At 44.3% G+C, this 16,684-nt stretch overlaps 1 protein-coding gene across 1 annotated transcript in view; it reads left to right on the top strand.

The window, feature by feature from the left end:
- garnl3 (GTPase activating Rap/RanGAP domain like 3) overlaps nucleotides 1-16,342 on the top strand; it is a gene marked incomplete at its 5' end in the record, with an annotated part of 174,640 nt that extends 158,298 nt beyond the window's left edge. The window contains 3 exon segments of the mRNA XM_084159340.1: nucleotides 11,899-12,111; nucleotides 13,086-13,332; nucleotides 13,819-16,342. Of these exon segments, the coding sequence (XP_084015466.1) occupies nucleotides 11,899-12,111; nucleotides 13,086-13,332; nucleotides 13,819-13,984 (626 nt within the window). The 3' untranslated portion in view covers nucleotides 13,985-16,342.
- Between the last annotated feature and the right edge of the window lie 342 nt (nucleotides 16,343-16,684).

Consider the following 16,684-nt stretch of genomic DNA (forward strand, 5'->3'; position numbering starts at 1 on the left):
GCAGACTAGAGAGACTGGAATACAGCAGACTATAGAGACTGGAATACAGCAGACTATAGAGACTGGAATACAGCAGAGTAGAGAGACTGGAATACTGCAGACTATAGAGACTGGAATACAGCAGAGTAGAGAGACTGGAATACAGCAGACTAGAGAGACAGGAATACAGCAGACTATAGAGACTGGAATACAGCAGACTAGAGAGACTGGAATACAGCAGACTAGAGAGACTGGAATACAGCAGACTATAGAGACTAGAATTCAGCAGACTAGAGAGACTGGAATACAGCAGACTATAGAGACTGGAATACAGCAGACTATAGAGACTGGAATACAGCAGACTATAGAGACTGGAATACAGCAGACTATAGAGACTGGAATACAGCAGACTATAGAGACTGGAATACAGCAGACTAGAATACAGCAGACTATAGAGACTGGAATACAGCAGACTAGAATAAAGCAGACTAGAGAGACTGGAATACAGCAGACTAGAGAGACTGGAATACAGCAGACTAGAGAGACTGGAATACAGCAGACTATAGAGACTGGAATACAGCAGACTATAGAGACTGGAATATAGCAGACTAGAGAGACTGGAATACAGCAGACTAGAGAGACTGGAATACAGCAGATTATAGAGACTGGAATACAGCAGACTATAGAGACTGGAATACAGCAGATTTGAGAGACTGGAATAAAGCAGACTATAAAGACTGGAATACAGCAGACTATAGAGACTGGAATACAGCAGACTAGAGAGACTGGAATACAGCAGATTTGAGAGACTGGAATACAGCAGACTATAAAGACTGGAATACAGCAGACTATAGAGACTGGAATACAGCAGACTAGAGAGACTGGAATACAGCAGATTTGAGAGACTGGAATACAGCAGACTAGAGAGACTAGAATACAGCAGACTAGAGAGACTGGAATACAGCAGACTATAGAGACTGGAATACAGCAGACTATAGAGACTGGAATACAGCAGACTATAGAGACTGGAATACAGCAGACTATAGAGACTGGAATAAAGCAGACTATAGAGACTGGAATACAGCAGACTAGAATACAGCAGACTATAGAGTCTGGAATACAGCAGACTAGAGAGACTGGAATACAGCAGACTAGAGAGACTGAAATACAGCAGACTAGAGAGACTGGAATACAGCAGACTAGAGAGACTGGAATACAGCAGACTATAGAGACTGGAATACAGCAGACTATAGAGACTAGAATACAGCAGACTAGAGAGACTGGAATACAGCAGACTATAGAGACTGGAATACAGCAGACAATAGAGACTGGAATACAGCAGACTATAGAGACTGGAATACAGCAGACTATAGAGACTGGAATACAGCAGACTATAGAGACTGGAATACAGCAGACTAGAATACAGCAGACTATAGAGACTGGAATACAGCAGACTAGAATACAGCAGACTAGAGAGACTGGAATACAGCAGACTAGAGAGACTGGAATACAGCAGACTAGAGAGACTGGAATACAGCAGACTAGAGAGACTGGAATACAGCAGACTAGAATACAGCAGACTAGAGAGACTGGAATACAGCAGACTAGAGAGACTGGAATACAGCAGACTATAGAGACTGGAATACAGCAGACTAGAGAGACTGGAATACAGCAGACTATAGAGACTGGAATACAGCAGACTATAGAGACTGGAATACAGCAGACTATAGAGACTGGAATACAGCAGACTAGAGAGACTGGAATACATCAGACTAGAGAGACTGGAATACAGCAGACTAGAGAGACTGGAATACAGCAGACTAGAGAGACTGGAATACAGCAGACTAGAGAGACTGGAATACAGCAGACTATAGAGACTGGAATACAGCAGACTATAGAGACTGGAATACAGCAGACTAGAGAGACTGGAATACAGCAGACTAGAATACAGCAGACTAGAGAGACTGGAATACAGCAGACTAGAGAGACTGGAATACAGCAGACTAGAGAGACTGGAATACAGCAGACTATAGAGACTGGAATACAGCAGACTAGAGAGACTGGAATACAGCAGACTATAGAGACTGGAATACAGCAGACTAGAGAGACTGGAATACAGCAGACTAGAGAGACTGGAATGCAGCAGACTATAGAGACTGGAATACATCAGACTATAGAGACTGGAATACAGCAGAGTAGAGAGACTGGAATACTGCAGACTATAGAGACTGGAATACAGCAGACTAGAGAGACTGGAATACAGCAGACTAGAGAGACTGGAATACAGCAGACTATAGAGACTGGAATACAGCAGACTATAGAGACTGGAATACAGCAGAGTAGAGAGACTGGAATACTGCAGACTATAGAGACTGGAATACAGCAGACTATAGAGACTGGAATACAGCAGACTATAGAGACTGGAATACAGCAGACTAGAGAGACTGGAATACAGCAGACTGGAATACAGCAGACTAGAGAGACTAGAATACAGCAGACTAGAGAGACTGGAATACAACAGACTAGAGAGACTGGAATACAGCAGACTAGAGAGACAGGAATACAGCAGGCTAGAGAGACAGGAATACAGCAGGCTATAGAGACAGGAATACAGCAGACTATAGAGACTGGAATACAGCAGACTATAGAGACTGGAATACAGCAGACTAGAGAGACTGGAATACAGCAGACTAGAATACAGCAGCCTATAGAGACTGGAATACAGCAGACTAGAGAGACTGGAATACAGCAGACTATAGAGACTGGAATACAGCAGACTAGAATACAGCAGACTAGAGAGACTGGAATACAGCAGACTAGAGAGACTGGAATACAGTATACTAGAGAGACTGGAATACAGCAGACTAGAGAGACAGGAATACAGCAGACTATAGAGACTGGAATACAGCAGACTAGAGAGACTGGAATACAGCAGACTATAGAGACTGGAATACAGCAGACTAGAGAGACTGGAATACAGCAGACTATAGAGACTAGAATACAGCAGACTAGAGAGACTGGAATACAGCAGACTATAGAGACTGGAATACAGCAGACTAGAGAGACTGGAATACAGCAGACTAGAGAGACAGGAATACAGCAGACTATAGAGACTGGAATACAGCAGACTATAGAGACTGGAATACAGCAGACTAGAATACAGCAGACTATAGAGACTGGAATACAGCAGACTAGAGAGACTGGAATACAGCAGACTAGAGAGACTGGAATACAGCAGACTATAGAGACTGAAATACAGCAGACTAGAGAGACTGGAATACAGCAGACTATAGAGACTGGAATACAGCAGACTAGAGAGACTGGAATACAGCAGACTATAGAGACTAGAATACAGCAGACTAGAGAGACTGGAATACAGCAGACTATAGAGACTGGAATACAGCAGACTAGAGAGACTGGAATACAGCAGACTAGAGAGACAGGAATACAGCAGACTATAGAGACTGGAATACAGCAGACTATAGAGACTGGAATACAGCAGACTAGAATACAGCAGACTATAGAGACTGGAATACAGCAGACTAGAGAGACTGGAATACAGCAGACTAGAGAGACTGGAATACAGCAGACTATAGAGACTGAAATACAACAGACTAGAGAGACTGGAATACAGCAGACTATAGAGACTGGAATACAGCAGACTAGAGAGACTGGAATACAGCAGACTATAGAGACTGGAATACAGCAGACTAGAGAGACTGGAATACAGCAGGCTAGAGTACTAGAATACAGCACACTAGAGAGACTGGAATACAGCAGACTAGAGAGACTGGAATACAGCAGACTATAGAGACTGGAATACAGCAGACTATAGAGACTGGAATATAGCAGACTATAGAAACTGGAATAAAGCAGACTAGAGAGACTGGAATACAGCAGACTAGAGACACTAGAATACAGCAGACTAGAGAGACTGGAATACAGCAGACTATAGAGACTGGAATACAGCAGACTATAGAGACTGGAATACAGCAGACTAGAGAGACTGGAATACAGCAGACTATAGAGACTGGAATACAGCAGACTATAGAGACTGGAATACAGCAGACTAGAGAGACTGGAATACAGCAGACTATAGAGACTGGAATACAGCAGATTTGAGAGACTGGAATAAAGCAGACTATAAAGACTGGAATACAGCAGACTATAGAGACTGGAATACAGCAGACTAGAGAGACTGGAATACAGCAGATTTGAGAGACTGGAATACAGCAGACTATAAAGACTGGAATACAGCAGACTATAGAGACTGGAATACAGCAGACTAGAGAGACTGGAATACAGCAGATTTGAGAGACTGGAATACAGCAGACTAGAGAGACTAGAATACAGCAGACTAGAGAGACTGGAATACAGCAGACTATAGAGACTGGAATACAGCAGACTATAGAGACTGGAATACAGCAGACTATAGAGACTGGAATACAGCAGACTATAGAGACTGGAATAAAGCAGACTATAGAGACTGGAATACAGCAGACTAGAATACAGCAGACTATAGAGTCTGGAATACAGCAGACTAGAGAGACTGGAATACAGCAGACTAGAGAGACTGAAATACAGCAGACTATAGAGACTAGAATACAGCAGACTAGAGAGACTGGAATACAGCAGACTATAGAGACTGGAATACAGCAGACAATAGAGACTGGAATACAGCAGACTATAGAGACTGGAATACAGCAGACTATAGAGACTGGAATACAGCAGACTATAGAGACTGGAATACAGCAGACTAGAATACAGCAGACTATAGAGACTGGAATACAGCAGACTAGAATACAGCAGACTAGAGAGACTGGAATACAGCAGACTAGAGAGACTGGAATACAGCAGACTAGAGAGACTGGAATACAGCAGACTAGAGAGACTGGAATACAGCAGACTAGAATACAGCAGACTAGAGAGACTGGAATACAGCAGACTAGAGAGACTGGAATACAGCAGACTATAGAGACTGGAATACAGCAGACTAGAGAGACTGGAATACAGCAGACTATAGAGACTGGAATACAGCAGACTATAGAGACTGGAATACAGCAGACTATAGAGACTGGAATACAGCAGACTAGAGAGACTGGAATACATCAGACTAGAGAGACTGGAATACAGCAGACTAGAGAGACTGGAATACAGCAGACTAGAGAGACTGGAATACAGCAGACTAGAGAGACTGGAATACAGCAGACTATAGAGACTGGAATACAGCAGACTATAGAGACTGGAATACAGCAGACTAGAGAGACTGGAATACAGCAGACTAGAATACAGCAGACTAGAGAGACTGGAATACAGCAGACTAGAGAGACTGGAATACAGCAGACTAGAGAGACTGGAATACAGCAGACTATAGAGACTGGAATACAGCAGACTAGAGAGACTGGAATACAGCAGACTATAGAGACTGGAATACAGCAGACTAGAGAGACTGGAATACAGCAGACTAGAGAGACTGGAATGCAGCAGACTATAGAGACTGGAATACATCAGACTATAGAGACTGGAATACAGCAGAGTAGAGAGACTGGAATACTGCAGACTATAGAGACTGGAATACAGCAGACTAGAGAGACTGGAATACAGCAGACTAGAGAGACTGGAATACAGCAGACTATAGAGACTGGAATACAGCAGACTATAGAGACTGGAATACAGCAGAGTAGAGAGACTGGAATACTGCAGACTATAGAGACTGGAATACAGCAGACTATAGAGACTGGAATACAGCAGACTATAGAGACTGGAATACAGCAGACTAGAGAGACTGGAATACAGCAGACTGGAATACAGCAGACTAGAGAGACTAGAATACAGCAGACTAGAGAGACTGGAATACAACAGACTAGAGAGACTGGAATACAGCAGACTAGAGAGACAGGAATACAGCAGGCTAGAGAGACAGGAATACAGCAGGCTATAGAGACAGGAATACAGCAGACTATAGAGACTGGAATACAGCAGACTATAGAGACTGGAATACAGCAGACTAGAGAGACTGGAATACAGCAGACTAGAATACAGCAGCCTATAGAGACTGGAATACAGCAGACTAGAGAGACTGGAATACAGCAGACTATAGAGACTGGAATACAGCAGACTAGAATACAGCAGACTAGAGAGACTGGAATACAGCAGACTAGAGAGACTGGAATACAGTATACTAGAGAGACTGGAATACAGCAGACTAGAGAGACAGGAATACAGCAGACTATAGAGACTGGAATACAGCAGACTAGAGAGACTGGAATACAGCAGACTATAGAGACTGGAATACAGCAGACTAGAGAGACTGGAATACAGCAGACTATAGAGACTAGAATACAGCAGACTAGAGAGACTGGAATACAGCAGACTATAGAGACTGGAATACAGCAGACTAGAGAGACTGGAATACAGCAGACTAGAGAGACAGGAATACAGCAGACTATAGAGACTGGAATACAGCAGACTATAGAGACTGGAATACAGCAGACTAGAATACAGCAGACTATAGAGACTAGAATACAGCAGACTATAGAGACTGGAATACAGCAGACTAGAGAGACTGGAATACAGCAGACTAGAGAGACTGGAATACAGCAGACTATAGAGACTGAAATACAACAGACTAGAGAGACTGGAATACAGCAGACTATAGAGACTGGAATACAGCAGACTAGAGAGACTGGAATACAGCAGACTATAGAGACTGGAATACAGCAGACTAGAGAGACTGGAATACAGCAGGCTAGAGTACTAGAATACAGCACACTAGAGAGACTGGAATACAGCAGACTAGAGAGACTGGAATACAGCAGACTATAGAGACTGGAATACAGCAGACTATAGAGACTGGAATATAGCAGACTATAGAAACTGGAATAAAGCAGACTAGAGAGACTGGAATACAGCAGACTAGAGACACTAGAATACAGCAGACTAGAGAGACTGGAATACAGCAGACTATAGAGACTGGAATACAGCAGACTATAGAGACTGGAATACAGCAGACTAGAGAGACTGGAATACAGCAGACTATAGAGACTGGAATACAGCAGACTAGAGAGACTGGAATACAGCAGACTAGAGAGACTGGAATACAGCAGACTAGAATACAGCAGACTATAGAGACTGGAATACAGCAGACTAGAGAGACTGGAATACAGCAGACTAGAGAGACTGGAATACAGAAGACTATAGAGACTGGAATACAGCAGACTAGAGAGACTGAAATACAGCAGACTAGAATACAGCAGACTAGAGAGACTGGAATACAGCAGACTAGAGAGACTGGAATACAGTAGACTAGAGAGACTGGAATACAGCAGACTAGAGAGACAGGAATACAGCAGACTATAGAGACTGGAATACAGCAGACTAGAGAGACTGGAATACAGCAGACTAGAGAGACTGGAATACAGCAGACTATAGAGACTAGAATACAGCAGACTAGAGAGACTGGAATACAGCAGACTATAGAGACTGGAATACAGCAGACTATAGAGACTGGAATACAGCAGACTATAGAGACTGGAATACAGCAGACTATAGAGACTGGAATACAGCAGACTATAGAGACTGGAATACAGCAGACTAGAATACAGCAGACTATAGAGACTGGAATACAGCAGACTAGAATAAAGCAGACTAGAGAGACTGGAATACAGCATACTAGAGAGACTGGAATACAGCAGACTAGAGAGACTGGAATACAGCAGACTAGAGAGACTGGAATACAGCAGACTAGAGAGACTGGAATACAGCAGACTAGAGAGACTGGAATACAGCAGACTATAGAGACTGGAATACAGCAGACTATAGAGACTGGAATACAGCAGACTAGAGAGACTGGAATATATCAGACTAGAGAGACTGGAATACAGCAGACTAGAGAGACTGGAATACAGCAGACTATAGAGACTGGAATACAGCAGACTATAGAGACTGGAATACAGCAGATTTGAGAGACTGGAATAAAGCAGACTATAAAGACTGGAATACAGCAGACTATAGAGACTGGAATACAGCAGACTATAGAGAATGGAATACAGCAGACTATAGAGACTGGAATACAGCAGATTTGAGAGACTGGAATAAAGCAGACTATAAAGACTGGAATACAGCAGACTATAGAGACTGGAATACAGCAGACTAGAGAGACTGGAATACAGCAGATTTGAGAGACTGGAATACAGCAGACTATAAAGACTGGAATACAGCAGACTATAGAGACTGGAATACAGCAGACTAGAGAGACTGGAATACAGCAGATTTGAGAGACTGGAATACAGCAGACTAGAGAGACTAGAATACAGCAGACTAGAGAGACTGGAATACAGCAGACTATAGAGACTGGAATACAGCAGACTATAGAGACTGGAATACAGCAGACTATAGAGACTGGTATACAGCAGACTATAGAGACTGGAATACAGCAGACTATAGAGACTGGAATACAGCAGACTAGAATACAGCAGACTATAGAGTCTGGAATACAGCAGACTAGAATACAGCAGACTAGAGAGACTGGAATACAGCAGACTAGAGAGACTGACATACAGCAGACTAGAGAGACTGGAATACAGCAGACTAGAGAGACTGGAATACAGCAGACTATAGAGACTGGAATACAGCAGACTATAGAGACTAGAATACAGCAGACTAGAGAGACTGGAATACAGCAGACTATAGAGACTGGAATACAGCAGACTATAGAGACTGGAATACAGCAGACTATAGAGACTGGAATACAGCAGACTATAGAGACTGGAATACAGCAGACTAGAATACAGCAGACTATAGAGACTGGAATACAGCAGACTAGAATACAGCAGACTAGAGAGACTGGAATACAGCAGACTAGAGAGACTGGAATACAGCAGACTAGAGAGACTGGAATACAGCAGACTAGAGAGACTGGAATACAGCAGACTAGAGAGACTGGAATACAGCAGACTATAGAGACTGGAATACAGCAGACTATAGAGACTGGAATACAGCAGACTATAGAGACTGGAATACAGCAGACTAGAGAGACTGGAATACAGCAGACTATAGAGACTGGAATACAGCAGACTAGAGAGACTGGAATACAGCCGCCTAGAGAGACTGGAATACAGCAGACTATAGAGACTGGAATACAGCAGACTATAGAGACTGGAATACAGCAGACTAGAGAGACTGGAATACAGCAGACTAGAGAGACTGGAATACAGCAAACTATAGAGACTGGAATACAGCAGACTAGAGAGACTGGAATACAGCAGACTAGAGAGACTGGACTACAGCAGACTATAGAGACTGGAATACAGCAGACTAGAGAGACTGGAATACAGCAGACTAGAATACAGAAGACTAGAGAGACTGGAATACAGCAGACTAGAGAGACTGGAATACAGCAGACTATAGAGACTGGAATACAGCAGACTATAGAGACTGGAATACAGCAGACTAGAGAGACTGGAATACAGCAGACTAGAGAGACTGGAATACAGCAGACTAGAGAGACTGGAATACAGCAGACTAGAATACAGCAGACTAGAGAGACTGGAATACAGCAGACTAGAGAGACTGGAATACAGCAGACTATAGAGACTGGAATACAGCAGACTAGAGAGACTGGAATACAGCAGACTATAGAGACTGGAATACAGCAGACTATAGAGACTGGAATACAGCAGACTATAGAGACTGGAATACAGCAGACTAGAGAGACTGGAATACAGCAGACTAGAGAGACTGGAATACAGCAGACTAGAGAGACTGGAATACAGCAGACTAGAGAGACTGGAATACAGCAGACTATAGAGACTGGAATACAGCAGACTATAGAGACTGGAATACAGCAGACTAGAGAGACTGGAATACAGCAGACTAGAATACAGCAGACTAGAGAGACTGGAATACAGCAGACTAGAGAGACTGGAATACAGCAGACTAGAGAGACTGGAATACAGCAGACTAGAGAGACTGGAATACAGCAGACTATAGAGACTGGAATACAGCAGACTAGAGATCCTGGAATACAGCAGACTATAGAGACTGGAATACAGCAGACTAGAGAGACTGGAATACAGCAGACTAGAGAGACTGGAATACAGCAGACTATAGAGACTGGAATACAGCAGACTATAGAGAATGGAATACAGCAGAGTAGAGAGACTGGAATACTGCAGACTATAGAGACTGGAATACAGCAGACTAGAGAGACTGGAATACAGCAGACTAGAGAGACTGGAATACAGCAGACTATAGAGACTGGAATACAGCAGACTATAGAGACTGGAATACAGCAGAGTAGAGAGACTGGAATACTGCAGACTATAGAGACTGGAATACAGCAGACTATAGAGACTGGAATACAGCAGACTATAGAGACTGGAATACAGCAGACTAGAGAGACTGGAATACAGCAGACTAGAGAGACTGGAATACAGCAGACTAGAGAGACTGGAATACAGCAGACTAGAGAGACTGGAATACAGCAGACTAGAGAGACTGGAATACAGCAGACTATAGAGACTGGAATACAGCAGACTATAGAGACTGGAATACAGCAGACTAGAGAGACTGGAATACAGCAGACTAGAATACAGCAGACTAGAGAGACTGGAATACAGCAGACTAGAGAGACTGGAATACAGCAGACTAGAGAGACTGGAATACAGCAGACTAGAGAGACTGGAATACAGCAGACTATAGAGACTGGAATACAGCAGACTAGAGAGACTGGAATACAGCAGACTATAGAGACTGGAATACAGCAGACTAGAGAGACTGGAATACAGCAGACTATAGAGACTGGAATACAGCAGACTATAGAGACTGGAATACAGCAGAGTAGAGAGACTGGAATACTGCAGACTATAGAGACTGGAATACAGCAGACTAGAGAGACTGGAATACAGCAGACTAGAGAGACTGGAATACAGCAGACTATAGAGACTGGAATACAGCAGACTATAGAGACTGGAATACAGCAGAGTAGAGAGACTGGAATACTGCAGACTATAGAGACTGGAATACAGCAGACTATAGAGACTGGAATACAGCAGACTATAGAGACTGGAATACAGCAGAGTAGAGAGACTGGAATACTGCAGACTATAGAGACTAGAATACAGCAGACTAGAGAGACTGGAATACAACAGACTAGAGAGACTGGAATACAGCAGACTAGAGAGACAGGAATACAGCAGGCTAGAGAGACAGGAATACAGCAGGCTATAGAGACAGGAATACAGCAGACTATAGAGACTGGAATACAGCAGACTATAGAGACTGGAATACAGCAGACTAGAGAGACTAGAATACAGCAGACTAGAGAGACTGGAATACAGCAGACTAGAGAGACAGGAATACAGCAGGCTAGAGAACTGGAATGTGGTGCTGTTACGAAGATGTTAAGTATCCAATTAATTTCACTCAAACAGACGTTTAATTATTGATCCCAAATGTTGAATAATTGATGGATAGCTGTAAGTGGCTGTAACGGAGTAGTCGTATTATATTACACAGTGTTGATATGGCGACGATGATGAATTCATAAGTCGATCGCACACTCCTGTCACTGAGTCCTGTTATTCATCAGTTTAGATAGAGGAGGCTTGAATGGAACATGACATGATAATGTTATTCATGTTCGTGTTCTTACACATGTTCCTCTAGTGTGTGTGCGTGTGTGCGTAGGTGTGTGTGTGTGTGCGTGCGTGTGGTAAACTAACCAGTCTAAGGAGGTCCCATAACGTCATTGCCTGAAGTTGCCTGGTGTTGAAATGATGTGACTCTCTCTCACTACAATACCTTTCTCTGTATCTCTCCTTCTCCATCCATCCCCACTCTCTCTGTATCTCTCCTTCTCCACCCATCCCCACTCTCTCTGTATCTCTCCTTTCCTCCCACTCTTCCCCCACCCTCCAGGTGAGACACAGTGTAAGCACATCTTCAAGATCCCACTGAGTAACCTAGTGGGCCGCAGCATTGAGAGGCCCCTCAAGTCCCCACTGGTCAACAAGGTGGTGACGGGCCTGACAGCCCCCGCGGGGCACCCATTGCAGGGGGCCTCACACACCCTGTCCCTGTCCCGCATGGAGATCAAAGAAATCGCTAGCCGCACCCGCAAGGAGCTTCTGGGTGAGTGAGAAACCAAGACTGGACTGTACATACACACTCCTGACTACACACACACACACAGATGCACACACACGCACGCACACATAGATGCACACACACACACGCAGGCACGCACACACACACACACACACACCTGACACAGCATTCAGAAAGTTAGAATATAATTAGTTTTAATTAGCTCTTGTCGCCCCCTCTTTCCCATCACAGTGACCATATAGTCATTTAGCTTGTAGGTTATGTTTCCATCGACAAGCATCTACAGGTGACAGTGACGCATACAGTATATTTACTATATGTTTCCCATGAGGGAATGAAACCTTCAACCCTTCTGTTGCAAGCTCACTAACCTGCTCTAACCAATTAGAACCATCCCAGCATACTAACCTGCTCTAACCCATAGAACCATCCCAGCATACTAACCTGCTCTAACCCATAGAACCATCCCAGCACACTAACCCGCTCTAACCCACTAGAACCATCCCAGCACACTAACCTGCTCTAACCCACTAGAACCATCCCAGCATACTAACCTGCTCTAACCCACTAGAACCATCCCAGCACATTAGAACCATCCCAGCACACTAACCTGCTCTAACCCACTAGAACCATCCCAGCACATTAGAACCATCCCAGCACACTAACCTGCTCTAACCCACTAGAACCATCCAAGCACATTAGAACCATCCCAGCACACTAACCTGCTCTAACCCACTAGAACCATCCCAGCACATTAGAACCATCCCAGCACACTAACCTGCTCTAACCCACTAGAACCGTCCCAGCACATTAGAACCATCCCAGCATACTAACCTGCTCTAACCCACTAGAACCATTCTAAGCACCACAGCGATGATAATGCTATTTGTGCTCCTCCTTTCTAAGTGGTTAACTGAGTGGTTGTGTTACGGTCGGTTCTTACTGAGTGGCCATGACGTTCCCTTACTGAAGGATCTTATTCTGTGTGTTCTTCCCAGGCTTGACAGAGGAGCCGAGTAGTAAGCCCGACAGCAGTAAGCCCGACAGCAGGAAGCCTGACAGCAGTAAGTCCGAAAGCAGTAAGCCCGACAGCTGTAAGCCCGACAGAAGTAAGCCTGAAAGCAGTAAGCCTGACAGCAGTAAGCCTGACAGCAGTAAGCCCGACAGCAGTAAGCCTGACAGGAAGATGAGCAGGAAGACCACTGAGGAAGAGACAAAGGCATTGACCTCCACCAGCAGTGACAGGTGAAGGACCTATATTGTCTTCAACAACTCAGAAACCTAGATAGCAGCAGTGATTAGAAGTCATACATTTGGCGGGCCGGGCGCCTGCAGGCTGACTTCGGTCGTCAGTTGAACGGTGTTTCCTCCGAGACATTGGTGCAGCTGGCTTCCGGGTTAAGCGGGCGGGTGTTAAGAAGCGCAGCTTGGCGGGTCATGTTTCGGAGGACGCATGACTCGACCTTCTCCTCTCCCGAGCCGATTGTGGAGTTGCAGCGATGAGACAAGATCGTAATCACGAAATTGGGGAGAAAAAGGGGGTACAAATAATAATAATAATAATAACAAATATTCATACACGTATCTAGAAGTTTCTCATTTTTGTGTATGGAAGATTTGGCTTGAAGTTCAAGTCTCATACGGGTACTTCAAGTGATATGTGATATGAGTGTAAAACATTATGAATCACTACATTATGATGTAGTGATTCAAACTGATGTGTCCTATCAGAGTGGGCTCGGAGTCGGCCGACACGGACTCGGACATCCAATGGCACTGCTCGTCCAGCTCGGAGGCGGAGCCAGAGAAAGTGGTGCTTAGAGAGGAGAGCCCGCCATTGGCCAGCCCCTTCACCCTCTCCACCTCGTTCGAAGAAGACGTCCTGGACCTAAAGTGAAGACAATCCCATCACGCACTTATTTTCTGCCCTCCTCCTCCTTTCCTCCTCATCCCCCTCTTCTCTCCTCCTCCTTTCCTCCTCATCCCCCTCTTCTCTCCTCCTCCTTTCCTCTTCATCCACCTCTTCTCTCATCCTCCTTTCCTCCTCATCCCCCTCTTCTCTCATCCTCCTTTCCTCCTCAACCCCTCTTCTCTCCTCTTCCTTTCCTCCTCATCCCCCTCTTCTCTCCTCCTCCTTTCCTCCTCATCCCCCTCTTCTCTCCTCCGCCTTTCCTCCTCATCCCCCTCTTCTCTCCTCCTCCTTTCCTCCTCCTCATCCCCCTCTTCTCTCCTCCTCCTTTCCTCCTCCTCATCCTCCTCTTCTCTCCTCCTCCTTTCCTCCTCATCCTCCTCTTCTCTCCTCCTTTCCTCCTCCTCATCCCCCTCTTCTCTCCTCCTCCTTTCCTCCTCATCCCCCTCTTCTCTCCTCCTTTCCCTCTCCTCATCCCCCTCCCCCCTCTTCCCTCCTCCTTTGGTCATTTTATTTGTTTTTCTTGTTTGTGTTTAGTTTTTATCTCTGTGGTCTGGGTCTTCATTCTCAGACATGGTGTGTAGAACAGGAGTGTGTGTGTGTTGCACCACAGCGAGTAACCCAAAGAAAGCGAGTAGGTCATTTGAGGTGGTGTGGTTAGTTCAGAGTTCAGAGGTCATTATACGGCGAAAGGTTTAATCTATAAACCAAAATTGAATGTAAATCTACGCACCAAGGCACAAAGAAAAATCTGTGTTGGAAACAACGCCCTCGCGAAGTTGCTTTGGCTTACCATTTGTTGCATATTATATGATTATTTCCTGTTCCACTTTCAACTGTAGTATAATATATGCATATGTATGTGTACATCTATTTATACATTAAGATGCATACACACTGACAGACATGTATGCCTTTATAGATATATTATAATATACATTTTATTCACATATTTAGTAAGTGTAAGATGTTTTATGCTCTCCATGTCTGTCAGTCTTGTTCTATTTCCTTCCCAACTCACAGTATGCAGGTAGACAGGGCTGGACTGGAGGCAGAGTCTCCCACAAGTGCCAATTCGCTGCATCTTACACCAAAACTACAACTCCCATCAGCCACCAGTCACCTCTCCTCTGATTGGCTGGTCTCTGACAGTAACAGTTTAGGAATGTATCCCTCTGTGTAATAACATCCTACAGTGACTCTGTGAGCTAGGTTCAATCATCATAGAGTCACACACACACACACACCCCTCTAGGGCCTCTAAAAGCACCTGCATGCCATGCCTTTGCTACTGGCCTGTTTCTGGCTATCCCTGAGGTCCTCACAGAAGGAAAACGGATACAGTCTCCTATACACAGACTACAACCTTCCCTGACAGTAAGCTTACTGTGGCCTATGAGTGGCCCAACATTGTCATAGTCAGCGGCCAATTGGCCAGTTAGCTCATCCGCTTTCTAGTGGGCTGACGGCGGTATCCGACACAAACAGCAGGGCAAACACTGGTTGAATCAACATTGTTTCCACGTCATTTCAATGAAATTACATTTAACCAACATGGTTGAATTGACGTCTGTGCCAGGTGGGCATGGTCTGTCTGGTGTTAGGCTGCTATTGGCCTCGACTGTCTACATGGGACCTCTATCAGCTTGCCTACTGTATAGTGGCGTGTAGACTCAGCCAACAGTGATTCTCTTGGTAGTCGGGTTGGAGAATTTATCAAGTGGCCAACTACTTCCTTTTAGGAGTGATGGCATGAGGTAATGTAGTCGGTCATAGGTTGCATCCCAACTTTTAACGAGGGCCCATAGAGCGCTGATCAAAAGTAGTGCATTATATAGGGAATATGGTGCCATTTAGGACACAGACATAGTGGCCGAGAGTCCAGACAGATGGTAGATGGGTTAGGGTTAAATGGTAGATGGGTTAGGGTTCAATAGTAGATGGGTTAAGGTTAGATGGTAGGAGGGTTAGGGTTAGATGGTAGATGGGTTAAGGTTAGATGGTAGGAGGGTTAGGGTTAGATGGTAGGAGGGTTAGGGCTAGATGGTAGGAAGGTTAGGGTTAGATGGTAGGAGGGTTATGGTTAGATGGTAGATGGGTTAAGGTTAGATGGTAGGAGGGTTAGGGGTAGATGGGTTAGGGTCAGATGGTGTTAGGGTTAGATGTTATTTTTATGTATTTTTTATTTTTTCACCTTTATTTAACCAGGTAAGCCAGTTGAGAACAAGTTCTCATTTACAACTGCGACCTGGCGAAGATAAGGCAAAGCAGTGCGATAAAAACAACAACAACACAGAGTTACATATGGAATAAACAAAACGTACAGTCAATAACACAATAGAAAATCTATATACAGTGTGTGCAAATGTAGTAAGTTATGGAGGTAAGGCAATAAATAGGCCATAGTGCAAAATAATTACAATTTAGTATTAACACTGGAGTGATAGATGTGCAGAAGAAGATGTGCAAATAGAGATACTGGGGTGCAAATTAGCAAAATAAATAACAATATGGGGATGAGGTAGTTGGGTGTGCTAATTATAGATGGGCTGTGTACAGGTGCAGTAATCGGTAAGCTGCTCTGACAACTGATGCTTAAAGTTAGTGAGGGAGATAAGTGTCTCCAGCTTCAGAGATTTTTGCAGTTCGTTCCAGTCATTAGCAGCAGAGAACTGGAAGGAATGGCGG

This window comes from Coregonus lavaretus (assembly GCF_964263955.1).
Source record: "Coregonus lavaretus genome assembly, chromosome: 4".
NCBI classification, from domain to species: domain Eukaryota; kingdom Metazoa; phylum Chordata; class Actinopteri; order Salmoniformes; family Salmonidae; genus Coregonus; species Coregonus lavaretus.